At 33.5% G+C, this 15,584-nt stretch overlaps 2 protein-coding genes across 2 annotated transcripts in view; one reads left to right on the top strand and one right to left on the bottom strand.

Annotated features, from left to right (window-relative positions):
• LOC114327468 (lysophospholipid acyltransferase 5) overlaps positions 1-7,733 on the bottom strand; it is a 49,145-nt gene extending 41,412 nt beyond the window's left edge. The window contains exon 1 of the mRNA XM_028276099.2: positions 7,487-7,733. Within this exon, the coding sequence (XP_028131900.1) occupies positions 7,487-7,577 (91 nt within the window). The 5' untranslated portion in view covers positions 7,578-7,733. The remainder of the gene's footprint in view (positions 1-7,486) is intronic.
• A 6,581-nt stretch (positions 7,734-14,314) lies between these two features.
• The window catches only part of LOC114327471 (ATP-citrate synthase), a 266,730-nt gene continuing 265,460 nt past the window's right edge, over positions 14,315-15,584 (top strand). Inside the window, exon 1 of the mRNA XM_028276104.2 lies at positions 14,315-14,479. The gene's annotated coding sequence lies outside the window, so the exon portion shown is untranslated. The remainder of the gene's footprint in view (positions 14,480-15,584) is intronic.

The raw sequence follows: 15,584 nt of genomic DNA, 5'->3' as shown, positions 1-15,584 counted from the left end.
TCTCTATATGCGCTAATTCATAACTATTTACCCCATTTTCCATATTGACCCTATATGGACCTTCAAATACCGGCATCAATTTAGCACAAATACCATTTTGTAAATTGGACACCCTCAGTGCCCTCACTAAAGCTTTATCCCCTTTCTGGAATGTAACCGGCCTTCTTCTTCGGGTCCTCTCTTGCCTTTGGAGATATTTCTCTCCACTTCGTCTCAATCTTCGTTGAACCACCTCGATCACTTCTTCGTATTGTCTGGGGGCGGTGTCTTCCCACGGTCTCGTAGGCATTGTTCCTTTCATTACATATAAAGGCGTCTCCTTGGTAACCGTATTTGGTGCACAGTTCAAATACGTCTCTATTTCAAACACTTTTCTGTCCCAATGTCGATGATGTTCTTCCGCAGCAATTCTTAGAAATTTTGTGACTTCTTGTATAAAACGCTCTGATGGGTTGCTCTGTGGATGTCGGATGCTTACAAATTTTGTATTTATGCCTCTCTCTCTTAATTCCCCTTTAAAACGGTCATTCCTAAAGTATGTCGCATTGTCCAACAAAATATTGTCTGGTCTTCCCACTGTTTCGATAAAATCGTCTATCTTCCGAAGTATTTCAGCTCCTTTCGTGGTTCTACATGGGTACAGTTTTAAATACTTTGAGAAAACATCCACCATAACTAATATGTGTTTATTCCTCTGTGTTGTTGTTATTAAATCGCTCAACATATCAATGGCGACAATATCCAGTTTCTTCCGAGCTATGACGTTTTTTGTGATGTTTTCGTTTTTGAAATTCTTACTTTTACACTTTTGGCATGTCTCGCAATTTCGAGTCATCTCTTTGGCTATTGTATAGTCCTGTCGACAAATGTAGTTCTCCCTGAACATAAGCCACACCTTCCTGCTTCCAATGTGTCCGTTGTCACAGTGTAATTTTGCTAAAACTTCTTTTGCCATCTGTTCCGTGATTACATATAGTTCTTTACCATCGACCCTCTTAAAATATAAGTTATCTTCTTGTTCGGCCCTTTGCTTTTCTCTTTCATCCAGTTGTTCCTGATTTTCCCTGATCTGAGCCAAAGAAAATAAGCCTGCTTCTTCTCTCATTATGTTCATGCCAACGTGGAGAGTTTTGTGGTCCTCTTTGCGGAATTGTTCATCTCTCGTCAACGCATCAGCCAAGATATTGTCAGTTCCTTTGATATATTTAAATTCAAAATCATACTCTTGAAGTAAAAGAATGCCCCTATGAATTCTATTATTTACCAGCCTATTTTTCATTATATGTACCAAAGCTGCATGGTCTGTTTCAACGGTGAATTTTGCCCCTAGTAGGTAAAACCGTAATTTATTTACACAAAATAACACACTGGCGAACTCTAATTCAGTAACGCTGTACTTTCTCTCATATGTTTTGGTTACACGGGAGACAAAACAGATTGGCACCTCTACATCGTCTTGGATCTGTGATAACACCCCTGCGAATTTTGTTATGGAAGCATCGGTCCGGAGAATGAAAGGTTGATCATATCTTGGGTGGTGTACTCTTACAGCTGTGGAGAAAGCTCCTTTTAAATTTTTGAAAGCCATTTCTTGTTCCGTTCCCCATTTCCACCTAACATTTTTCTTAAGTAATGCTATCAACGGTATTTCTTTTGTGCTGATGTCTGGTATTAGTTTTTTGAAATAGTTTACCATTCCCAAAAATCCCCGCAATGTTTTTAAATTGGTTGGCCTAGCGTAGTTATTTATAATTTCGATTCTATCTTCTGCAAGACTAATCCCTTTTGTGTCTAATTTGAATCCTAAATACAGTATTTCCTTTTGGAAAAACTGACACTTTTGAATATTTAATTTCAATCCCGCTTGATCCAGTTCTTCTAGCACAGTGTGAATATGTCGTAGATGGCTTGTTATATCTGGTGAGAAAATTAATAAATCATCTATGTAATGTACAACAAATTCTTCATGCCTATTTAAGATTGTGTTCAATGCGCGAACCAAAGCAGCGCATGCACTCTGTAGGCCAAATGGTACCACCCTAAATCGGTATACCACTCCGTCGATCGAAAAAGCGGTATAATTTCGACATTTCTCTGCCAAAGGTATTAACCAAAAACTATGTTTCAAATCGATTTTGGAAAAAATGTGTGACCCTGTGATTCGTCCAAATATGGCTTCGATGTTCAAAGGCGCTTCGTATTGCGCGATTGTGTGTGAATTAATGTTTCTTGCATCTAAACATAATCGCAAATCACCACTCGATTTTTTAACGCATACTATCGGGTTGATATATGGAGAGTCACATCTTTCTATCACCTTGTCTTCGATCATTTTTTCAATTTCCTGTCCGACGCTTTGCCTGTATTTATACGGGATTGGATATGTCTTTGATTTAAAATTTTCTAAGTTTTTAACTTTAAAAGAATGTTCATAATTTTTAGCCACTCGGCTTTCTTCATTAATCAAATCTCCATAATTTTCTAGAATCTTCTCTACTTCCTTTTCCATGTTTTCTCCACATTTTAATTTTCTTTCATCCTCATTTTGTTCGCATGTGTTCACTGTCCATAATATTTCTTCATAAAATTCTGGATTCTCGTCCATTATTGCCATTTCTTCTCTGTCCTCATCCTTTATTTCTTCTGTTTTTTTTTTATCTTCAATTTCCATTTGGTATCCCGAGCACCATGTTTCTACTGCTTTCATTTCTCTTATGAGAACTTCCTTTTCTTCCTGCTTCCTTTCTGTTTTATCGTCGATTGCCGACAATTCTTCCGTATCTTCGATTTCCTGTCTTTCTCTTGTATCCACCGTGTTTTCCTTCTTTCTTTTTGAACTCTTCTTCTTTTTCTTCCTTCTTTTTTTTTCTGGTTGATTTTTTTCTTGTACTTTCGGTTTTTCCTCTACAGTCATATTGATTTCTTTATGTTTTTCCTGTTCATTTATCTTTTCAACAATTATTTTCCTCTCTATTTCCGTTTCTTCTTCTATGTTGTCTGGTTCTGCTTTGATTTCCAGTTGATTCTCCGAAAAATTTATGGTGATATGTTTTTCACTCAATTCATCAATTCCCGCTATCATATCATGGTTTAAATCTTCGATCACCACACATTGCATAATATAGTATTTGTCTCCCACTCTGATCCGCACTCCCAAACCTTCATTTACTGTCGTCAATTTTTTTTTGTTTGCACCCACTAAAACAACCCTAGGAATTTTATACACAAATCTGTCCAAATTTAATTCTTTTACTAGTTTCTTATTGATTAACGATATCTCCGATCCAGAATCAATCAAAATTTTAATCGCTTTATGTTTTATAAATGCATCTAAGAATATTAAATTTGAATTAGAACTTTGTCTTTCATTTCCCGCCAACTGTATAAACTCTCTCGGATGACAAAATATACCGGAGAGTTGTTTATGTTTGTTCATTGGATGCTTTATTGAAAATCCTGTCTGGATTCATTGCATACATCTTCTTCCTCGTTTTCTATTGTTACATGATTCATCTCCCTTCTATTTTGTCGTTGGAAATTCTGATTGTTTCTACCGTCCCTTTGTTCGTTCGTATTCCTAGTCGGAGGATTTTGTGCATCTCTGTTTCTGTTGTGATTTTCATATGTTCTATTTTTTGCGTGATTCCTGTTATCATAATTTTGTTGTCTATTGTAATTTTGGTATTCTCTCGGCCTATCTTCGTTTGTTGATTGGGCATGTCGGTTTCTCTGGTCATAATTTGATTGATACCTTCTTGCCGGTCCATTATATTGTTCATGTTGTCTTCTGTTTCGCATTTCTCTTCTTTTTGCTTCCCTTACTTGAAGGAATTGGCACAAACTATCAATATCTAGATAGTTTCTCAAAATCACGTGGTCCTCCAGCGTTTCTTCGAAATGTCTGCTTATCATTTCTACCAGTTGTTCGGTAGAGTATTTGTAGTCTAGATATTTGGAATTGTTATATATCTGCAAAGCATATCTTTCTTCCGATATTCCCATTTTCTCGTGATATCTTCCATTCTGTAGCTCTTGGTTGATTTCCCTCTGTTTAACTTTCCCCCAGAAATAGTTGAGAAATTTATTTTCGAAATCTGTCCAATTTTCAAACTCATCTTCTTTACTTTCATACCATAACGCTGCTCCTTCTTTCAGATGGTTTCTAATTGTTTCTTTGCAGTCGTCAAAATATCTAATATGTTGCAATTTGGTTTTCAAATTTTTAACAAATGGTACTGGGTGTGTTTTTCTAATATCCCCTCCAAATTGTATTTTCGCGTCGCTTGTACCAAGGATAATCATTTCCCTTCTTTCTCCACAATTCTGTTGATTCTTGAGTTCCGCAATTTGTTTTTCGTTTTGCTTAAATTTTTCTTCTATTTCTCGCCTGTCTTCTTGTATTGCATTTTCAAATTTGCTTTCTAACTGTTCTAATTCCATCTTCTGCACAGTCTTAATATTCTTCATTTTAGTTTCTATTTCTTCTCGTTGCATCTTCAGTTTCCTTTCTGTTTCTTCTCTAACTTTTTCTAAACAGGCTTTCACTTCATTTTCATATTTTTCCAAACGCTTTTCCAATTTGCCATCATTCTCTTCCAATTTCTGTTCTATTCTCTGTGATATTTCTCTTTGTGTTTCTTCCATTTTTTGTTGTGTTATTTCCATGGCTCGTTTTGCTTCCTGTTGATTTTTCTCTATTTTTTGTTGTGTTTCTTCCATGGCTCGTTTTGATTCCTGTTGATTTTCTTGCATTGTCCTTTTTGTTTCCTGTTGATTTCTATCCATTTGTTGTGATTGGAGTTGCATCAGTTGCAATAGTTTCTCTATTCCTGTTAATTCCTGTTCTTTTCTCTCCATAATCGTTGTATCTCCTTCATTATCCAATCCTTCTTCAACAATTTTTTCCTCTTCTGTTTTCTTGCATTTTGCTTTGCCTCCTTGTGGTCGACATGTTGTTTCTTTTCGTTACTGTTTTCTTTGTCCCCGCCAAATGTGAAATTTTACAACACTCTATAAGTTGCAGAACACGACAAATATTTCTCCCCAAATTTAATAAATTTTCTCCACAAATATCAAATATGCAATCAGTAAATTTCAAAATAAATATCAAATGTACGATTGGTAAAAAAAAATCAAATAATTCAATGGCAGTAAATATCAAATACCTACGATCAATCCATAAATCAAAATTATTTTTACACCTGGAAAAATTGTCAAATTATCTCTGGATCACCTGTAGTTATTCCTTATCTCTTTCCCTACCATCAAATGCAAAGCTGCGATATTTTTAAGCCACCACGTTCTGGGCTCCAGTTAATGTGATATTCAAAGATCGGTGTGCTCAAAGCACTTGATTAGATAATTAACTAATTAATTAAATTTAATTTTAATGATGCACTTATGATTTAATCACACTATTTAATGCTCTAATCTCAGGGTTTTATATTCTCGTGCTTCAATATCTCCTTTGCTTTACATATGATAAATAAGGTCAAAGATTAACGGAATAAAACACATATATGGTACAAAAGCATCTATTGAAATAAATTCACCCTCAAAATATCCTCTAAAAATAATATCTCCTATTCTGATTATTGAAATAACCCTACCACTATCTAAAGTACTTATTGAAATTTGCGTTATGAATAATTCTACAAAAAAATTAAAACTGTCTCTCGGATGATGAGTTGTCCAAATTCTTGTCTCTGGTCGCCAACAATTTACTCTTAGCAGCCCCCTATGTAGTCAGCAATCTCGCAACAAATTATTGCAAGCCTATTGTCATTAATGACCCCCTACAGATGCACGTATCTTTCAAAAAACAATGCTAGCCTTTTCTCCTCTCGATAAACTGAATCTATTTCTCGTTCCGGCATGCAACGGTGACTCTTGGAATATAAGTAGAACAATATAACTTACAATGCTTTACGTGATGAGCTTCCGTCAGGACACTTATTTCAACAAACTCACAACTATTCACTTATCTGCCTTACTACTTCAGGAGACTCTTAGAGATCACCACTAGTCGACTTAACGATCATTTAACAACTGACTCTTCTTCCACCCTCTAACATTTCGCTAAACTCCCATTCTTCATACCTAGCCCCTCCTTTTTCCTTCTTCACCAATCCGAGTTCCTCAATTTTATCCCCATCTACCTTTCAGATAACAAACACCAATTTTCCCTACCATTAGAAATTTCCTAAAACTAATTACATGCCAATCGGTTTTTTTTTTCCTTTCTTAATATCTAAACAAAGATTACATTCATTTAAATTTCTAAATACAATTGTTCCCTCGCCGCAAAAGTCCATTTGGGAAACCCGGTCTCATTGTCCAAACACATAACCACTTTCTTATCATACTAACTGTACAAAGAAAATACTTAATCCCTATTTAAATTTTGTTTACCTACGGCCATCCAAAGATAATTGACTTTCATTTCTTCGAAATGAATTTTGGTATATTTTTATTATATGTTTTAACTTTTGTAAAATATTAAGATCGAAACCATATTAATTCAAATTTTACATATCTTAACAATATATATATGTATATATATATATATCAAATTGACTTGCTACAATTCAAAATTTTTTTTTGTAAACGTAGTCAATAAATTTTTGAATTCTTGAATCTTTTGAATCTTATCTCTGAAAACTCAGATGGAAAGCTGGTGTAGATGAGGATGGTAGAAAAATAGGCACAGCAAACTGGCAACAGTTGGCAATGGATAGAACTGACTGGCATAATAGACTTAAGAAAGTCGACGTTCTCTTATAGGCTCTCTTTTATAGAAATACATTAAACTTTCTCTCTTCTGTTAAGCTCTGTATCCCTTTGTAGTAGTCTTTTGATATTTTTATTATAAGATAATGTAATAAATATGTGATTTCCATGTGATTTTGTTTTGAACTACAAAGCATTATCTTCAATGTTGATCTTAGAACATAAATACCAACTAAATATAAGTGCATGAGTGTTTTAGTATGATTTATAGTAAGATTAAAACAGGGATTGTTGATTAGCATTTTATCTTAAGATAAAAGTATTGAGAATTCAACCATCAAGTGATATTGTGTTAATTCATAAATTACATCTGCTGAATGAATATAAGTAAAAGACAAAAAAATATTCTCACTCTATGACTACATGACAAATCAAATTTTATCTACAAGCAAATAAGGAACTGATCAAAACCTTGTTGACACTTAGATTTTAAACAATTACAAAGGCCAATTTATGTAATTATTTGTATTATTAGAAAGAAATGTGCATTGAATATTCAAAAATAGAATATGATGTTTGATGTAAAGGTTAGAGATCCATGTAATATGTTTCATTAAAGCTCATTTTCAAAGCCATCAATTAAGTAAAATGTTAAAATATGTGGACCGGATGACGATCCAATATGTTTATTGGACGTTAATAGAAACTTATATTTTTCTATTGTAAGAGTAGTAATTAAAGAGTAAATCAAACTCACCAGCTAAAAGAGTCAACAATAATTTTAAAGCAGGTTCTGTAGTGCCTACTAGAGCACTTAATCCTGAAAGAATACCTCCAGATCTTTCCATTTTAAGACACTGTTAACAATAGTAATACTTAATTCACTACCATTTATAATGCGACCTCATTCCTCATTTCAAAAATTTTATATGTTACCATAGAATTATTATTCGCTTAAATTTAGAAATTATTGTTATTGACACTAATGACAGTACACATTCTCTGACTTGATTTTGACACTTTGCACTTGCGTAATTTTTGCATAGATATAATAACCTGTAGATAAGGCTACCTATGGGCCGCTCTGTGCATTGATGTGTAACGCCGATATCAAGGACGCCATTGGTCAATATTCAATTTGAGTGGTCTAGCCATCTTTGTCCGTCATATGAGCAGTATCGCTCAGTAAAAAGAGATAGATAGACCACCGATCGACTGCCCGCGCGTTACGCTTTTTTGCTCAGTATGCCTTGTCTATTGTTAACATGTCTCTGAATTTTTGTAATGTTGCCAAAATACTGACATAGAACAATATTTTTACCCACATAGACATATAAACACAGCGTTAATGACACTGTCACTGAAAATGATAAACGTCAAAATTTATAGTAAACAAGGTATCAAAGACATGTCGTATTGTTTATCATTGTTTAACTTATTTTGTGGTTTCTGTGGACAATAGGTTTAATGTTGCGATACTACTTTCTTTGAGTAAAAAAAGACCTAGTATAAAAAGTAATTCGTGAATAATTTCATGCATGTGCAAAGATACAATGGAAAAACTATATTAAATAGCAATTGCCGGTCCCAAGTCTGGATGAAGCAGAAGGGCCCCTGGGTGAAGCTTGCAACCTGTCTAAATAATAAAGGCTCACATAATCACTCATCATCATCATTCTCTTTGCCTTATCCCTATGCGGGGTCGCCTTCCCTAATTGGATTTCTCCACACAATTCTATCTTGGGTCATATCAATGTTAATCCTCTTTACCAACATGTCCTGCCATCGCCTCCCCCCAGGTCTTCTTTGGTCTTCCTCTCTCCTACTCCTTCCAGGAATCTGCACTTCAGCTATTCTTCGTATTGGGTGATTAACGTCTCGACATTGAACATGACCAAACCATCTTAACCTATGCTCTCTCATGTTGGCATCAATTGGTGCCACACCTAGACTTCCCCTAATATACTCATTTCTAATTTTATCCTTCTTTGTCACTCCACTCATCCACCTAAGTCTTCTCATTTCCGTCACATGCATTCGTTGTTCCTCTTTCTTTTTCACTGCCCAAGTAGCAATTTGTCGACGCGACAACGTTGTCTACCGCGTGGCAACGTTTTGTTACAATGTTGTTATTGTCTAGAAGACGACCCAATTCTGCACTAATTTGGTGGACGATTTTTGAGTTGTCTTGACGTTGCCTAGGCAACCTTAAGCGTTGCATAAGACAACTGAAACGACTATAAAAAGTGCCTGCGTGCAATGGTTGCTCAAAGAGTCGGACTGGTTATGTTTTTTTACCTATATAAAAAGTAAACTATTTTGACATCATATCAGGTATTTAAATTTATATAATTACATAAATAAGGACTTAAACAAAATTACCTGATGTGAAATTTATAAACGCATCTCAGATTACCGTCAAATATGGATATTCCACCTTTAAAAAACACACGCGCTCATTTTTTATCACCTTTTTAACAAAAAATATGTAAATTTAAAAAATCTAATTTTAATATAAAAGCCAGAATTTATGTTAAGAGGAAACAGTAGCGATCAACAGGTAGCTAAAACGCGTTCCAAGATTGCGGCTGTAATTTTGAATATTTTTTCGAGATATTTGGCACACGTATTCGTAATATAATAAAGAATGGCGGTACAGAGCCCAATTTAAAAAATATATTAATATGTGGAAATTACTCTGTAATTAAATACAATATTAAGAAAACGAGCCTGTACCGCCATTAAGAAGAACAAAAAAATACACTTTCTTCAAATAAACTTTTTTATCCGATGCCTAGATTTTGTGTCATTTTGGAACTACTAAAATTTTTTATTTCATAAGTAGTTCCAAAATGACACAAAATCTAGGCATCGGATAAAAAAGTTTATTTGAAGAAAGTGTATTTTTTTGTTCTTCTTAATGGCGGTACAGGCTGGTTTTTTTAATATTGTATTTAATTACAGAGTAATTTCCACATATTAATATATTTTTCAAATTGGGCTCTGTACCGCCATTCTTTATTATATTACGAATACGTGTGCCAAATATCTCGAAAAAATTTTCAAAATTATAGCCGCAATCTTGGAACGCGTTTTGGCTACCTGTTGATCGCTACTGTATCACCTTAAAGATGTTTTGTAAAAATTTAATGTATTGATGGTGCTTTTAAAGGTATTAGAAAATGCCTGCATTTTTTATATTTTGTGTTTTTATTTTCTTTACATCCCAAAAAAACCAAAATGGTGCTTTAAACAACATTACCAATATTACTTAAAATATACCTTATTACCAACCATAGACGGATGACACAACCGAGAAGTCCAATCGCCGACCAAACACGGCCCGGACCGACTATCCCAACCACTTTAGAACGCACTCTCTTATTGGGTGACAGAGGTCATGTGACCAGTGCAATGAAGTGCATCATTCTCCTTAACAGCGTTGCCACATTTAGTAGATATCTACTGTTTTGGTATATTTTTGATATTATTTAAAAAATTCTAGTAGGCAATGTTTTTTATTAGATGTTTGGTATATTTCAATATTTTGTTATCACTCAAATAAAATTTGCTTTTTAATAGTATTCACCCCATTTCTAAATTAATTTTCAGACATTTTGTTACAATTTCCCAATGTCATTACCGAAAATAAGATTCAAGACGTAGATGATGATAATAGATGGACAGAGAATAGACAAGGCGGAAACGGCGGGTTCGTTGGGAAAATATTTCCATGAGATATTTTTGCATAATCACATTCGTGAGACATCCCAGAATAAGGTTCAAGAAGTCGCCCACGAGAAAAGTGGGCCAATTTTTTTTAACAATTTTTTTTTAATCAAATTGCAAAAATAAATATTTTGGCCCGGACTAATTTTTTTTAGATTTTTTGGACCATTCTGGACAAAAAAGGTCTCTTATAATTTTTCTCTAAAGTTGATCTTTTTCGAGTTAGAAGCAAGTTAAAATTTGAAAAACGCGAAAATGGCCATTTTTAAGGCCTAATAAGTCGGTCAAAAATTATTATTTTGAAAGTCAGAAAGTGACTAAATCAAAGTTTAAAGTCACCGTTACATAATCCCGAAGAAATCTGTTTCATTAATTTACTACTAAGCTGTTATTTTTAATTAATAACAATGAGTGGTTGTATCGTATTGACGCTGCTGTAAATGTGAGTGCGAGGACTGCTGGAATAGCTTCTCTCACGCACTCAGCATTTACAGCCCCGCACACGTGAATGGCGCTTATTATTATTACTTAAAAATAACAGCTTAGTAATAAAATAATGACGAAAATTTCTTCAGGATCTTGTAGGGGGGCTTCAAACTTTGATTTAGTCATATATTGACTTTCATAATAATAACTTTTAACCGAGTTATTAAACCTTGAAAATCGCCATTTTTCGTTTTTTTCAATTTTAAATTGCTTATAAGTCGAAAACGATCAACTTTAGAGAAAAATTATTAGAGACCTTTTTTGTCCAGAATGGTACAAAAAATTAAAGAAAAAATTGCTCGGGCCAAAAATATTGATTCTTGCAATTTGATTAAAAAAAATTGGCCCACTTTTCACTTGGGCGACTTCTTGAACCTTATTCTGGGATGTCTCACGAATGTGATTATGCAAAAAAATTTCATGGGAATATTTTTCCCTTCGAACCCGCCGTTTTCGCCTTGTCTAGAAATGAAACTGGTAAATACCAGATCTAAATAAGGAAATCTTCATATAATTGGTTTGGAGAATTTTCAAAATGATTGTAACGCTCGGTTTCATAATCAGTTTTTTAAATTTTAAGTAAGTTGGTACCTCTACCTTTATCACAATTCATATCATAGAGGTATATATTAACATAGAGGGAGCCTACCTTCCGCGCTTCCTGACGACAAGATCTCATGGACTGGATTGCTGCATCTCTTTCTAACACATTGTATCGAAAATCTATGATGATATTCAGTGTGAAGATAGGCACGGAAGAGGAGGACAACTGTAGCAGCTTTAATATGCGTAAGAGTGAAACAGCACTAATCCAAATAAAAAAGATGGTGTCGTCACTTCGCTCTGAATGACACTCTCTCTATGCTAATATATAACTCTATGATTCATATATGGGTAAATGTCAACTTTAAAGTGAACTTTACTTAATGTTTACTTTAAGTATTATGAAATCGGGCGATTTTGACAGGTAACCGTTAACACAGATTTTACTGTATTTACAGGGCCTAAAAAGAATCTACTGCAATGATTTCTATTGATTTTTTGAAAGCAAAACTACTATCCGCTGCAAGATAATTCGGATGGAATTCAGACAAAATATGTACAAAAAGTACATATTTTGTCGGAGTTTCAGCCAAATTATCTTGCAACGGATATAGTACTGAAAGAGTAAGAACTGGCCTGGCAACCCTCTCTAGCAAAGCTGATACAAAGATTAGAGCTTATCAAATCTACTGATAAAACAATGGACAATGGAGAAACCAGCTAATAAAAAACAAATAAACAGGTTGTTAAATAAATCGAAAATTTCCAGCAAAATAAAATAATAAGAAAAAAGTAAGGTTATAAAGTAAATTCTTTTTTTGCTCCTGAAGTTCCCGTAAACGTGTCACATATCTATAGAACTATACGTAAAGGCCCTGTGGTCGTGAGAGACAACTACCTAGTCGGCCAGAAAACCCATGGGCGTAAATTAGTTTAGCATTATAACGTTTTTAAGTAGTTGCGATTGTTGAAAAAACTTGACTGTGATATGTAGTTGTCACAATAGTAATAACTTAGTTGCCCATATAACTAAAGATATTATTTAACATCGTAATGTCAGTTGGGTTAGGGGTCGTTGGCCGAAACAACTGAAAATGCTCTCGGGCAACGTTATATACAGTGCATTTGTTTGTACTGACAACCAATGCGTCGAAAAATTGCTACTTGGGTGCCAAACATTCAGTACCGTGCATCATAGCCGGTCTTATGACTGTTTTATAGAATTTTCCCTTCAGCTTCATTGGAATTTTTCTGTCACACAACACACCACTTGCTTCTTTCCACTTCATCCATCCAGCACTAATTCTACTGCATGCATCTTCATCTATTTCTCCATTACTCTGTAATTACCGATCCTAGGTACTTAAAACTATTGCTTTTCACAATCATTTCACCATCCAAAGTTACCATTCTATTTGTAGAAATTCCATCTTTAAATGAACATTCCAAATACTCTGTTTTTGTCCTACTAAGTTTTAAACCTTTTTCCTCCAGAGCTTGTCTCCACTGTTCCAGCTCACATAATCACTATGATCAGAAATACACCCTCAGACTAATATTCGTATCGGGCTAACAGTGGCAACAATGTAGTGATATTCCAATGAGAAATCTTCTACGCGTTAGGCAATATAGTTTACAGATTTGCGAAATAATAGCGCATTGGAATGTTTTTGATACAAGTCTATTTATTACCTCATGAATATGCATCCGCATTTATCCATTAAATTTAAATATTCATTTTAGCGACTTGTTAATTTATATATTTGAATAGGTAATACAAAAATTTCGTAGTTTATACCACGTATGTAATGATATGATATTCTCAGCTGATAGGTATATTGCATATATTATATGACAATGATTCGTCTTAATAATTATTTATCTGTTATGGAATGTCATTTAGCCTTTTTATTTGAAGATTTTCTAAGTGGAAATATCCGAGTTTGATTAAATCTAATGAAAAAGGATCAATTACATAGGAATAAAAACGATGACATTCTTGGAATTAAAACATCAACTATTTGAATTTCATTATTACTATTACTTCCACGGAATAAATATATTGGATCTACACTTTATAAGATATTTGTATTTTAAAATTTTAACTTTACAAAGTACTTTAAAATATAAACCATTGGATTTTTGTTCATAAAAAAATAGCTATTTGTATAACAAGGGAGGAAAGTGCAACTTTTCCTCCCGAGAATGAAGTTTACTGCCCGACGCGTAGCGGAGGGCAGTAATCATTCAAGGGAGGAAAAGGCACTTTACTCCCATGTTATACATATGGTTTTTCCACCTTCCTCAAATAACAAGTAATTTTGTCATTTTTACTTAATTTATTTATGTAACTAACCAACAAAATTTATTAGAACTAAAACAACAAGTAGGTACAATATAACTGTCAGCTGTCAAATATAAGTCAAATTATTAATGTAAACATTGTTAAATCAAAATAACAATTTACTGTTTTTTACCATTCTGCAAAATATAGGATGTTTTATAAATAAACGTTAAAATGTATAGATACTCCGTAATAGAAAATAGATATTATACAGGGCGTCAGTAAGTTATATTTCATGAATGAAATATTATGACGTCACTTTTACTTTTCCTCCCTAGGGAGGAAAAATATTTTCCTCCCTAGGGAGGAAAAGTACAACTTTGCTCCCTACAATCAGGTCCGGAAAAGTATACTTTCGGTAGAGGTAGGTGGAAAAATATTTATTCAAAGTATTATTGCAAATATCACTCCATTCGTTGCTGCCATCTGCAGGCGATAATGTTACTAGTCAGCAAAATAAAACAATTTTCTACTTCTACAACTGCAACGTCAAAAACGACAACATGTCATGTCAAAAATTTGTCAGCAGAATCGTATGATTTGAAAGTGAATTCCGAAAGCAATTTATAGTTTTTGTTGTAATAAAATAGTGAATTTTTAGTAACTACCTTTAATTCCTGTCCAGTGTCTTCTTATTTGTCAGCCCAGGTAAGTCATTTTATGTTAACACAATCATGTCGGCTTTTTCAGTACCATACCAATCTATGACTTGCTATGACGTTAAGGCTTTTGGTATGTAATCTGCTGATTTTTCTATCTCATTGTGAAAAAATATGTATGATTCAATTTTGCTGAAAAAATTAATGTAGCGTTTATGTCACCCTATGGGATATTTATATATCCCTATTAAACATCTCATCAATTGCAATAAATATCCAAATTTACAAAAGTAATTCTAAAAGTAAGCAGACAGAAGAAACATTGCATGTTTTATTTAAATATTCAATGTTTTTTTGTGTGGAATGTCTTTAGATAGTATAAAAGAGTTGCAGTAGTTTTAGCGAAACATTTAAAAAAATGTTGACAGTAAGTACATACCTAATATTATATTATAAAATATTTTTACTGATGTATCAACAATATTAGTAGAATATTTTAAGATTCTTTACTTGTATTTAGCTTTTGAAAAATTTAAACATATGGAGAGGTTTAAATATATGTAAGTTTTCTTCAGATTTCCAAAATAATCATGCAAACAAATTTTCTGAGAAAAACATTGTTTTCATAGGTAGCTAAAAATATATAATACTGTCACCTTAAATAAACTTTGATGGGTAAAAAGGAGGACAGTAGTTGGTACTACTACTTCTTCTTCTATGGCACTATAGCCCAAATTAACCCTTAACCTCCTATATTTTTTGCCTCCACCCTTGTTTGTCTGTGGCTTCTATTCTCCATATCGATGGCTTAGTGTGAAAACCTCGTATCTCATTAAATTACAATTTTACAGGAGAGGCAAAAAACTGATTTTTTGCATAATATAATCTAAAAACAAAAACTACTGTTACGTATTTTAATTTGAGCACATTGAGACAAATATTTGATCTTGGCTCAGAGCTGAAAGTGTTAAATGTTGCTATTAAATTGAAAAATACAAATATTAACTATGAAAAACACGTAAATATCCTTGCAGTATATAGAGCCTTTGCCCAAGTAACTATGATAACCTCGTATATCATGATATACGTGTTTTTCATCTAAAATGAGGTTGTGTTCATGATTATTTACTGAGGTTTTCATTTTTCATAGCTTA

This window comes from Diabrotica virgifera, chromosome 1, assembly GCF_917563875.1.
Source record: "Diabrotica virgifera virgifera chromosome 1, PGI_DIABVI_V3a".
NCBI classification, from domain to species: domain Eukaryota; kingdom Metazoa; phylum Arthropoda; class Insecta; order Coleoptera; family Chrysomelidae; genus Diabrotica; species Diabrotica virgifera.
Note: the sequence above shows the minus strand (reverse complement) of the source record. Positions and strands in the feature narration are given on the sequence as shown.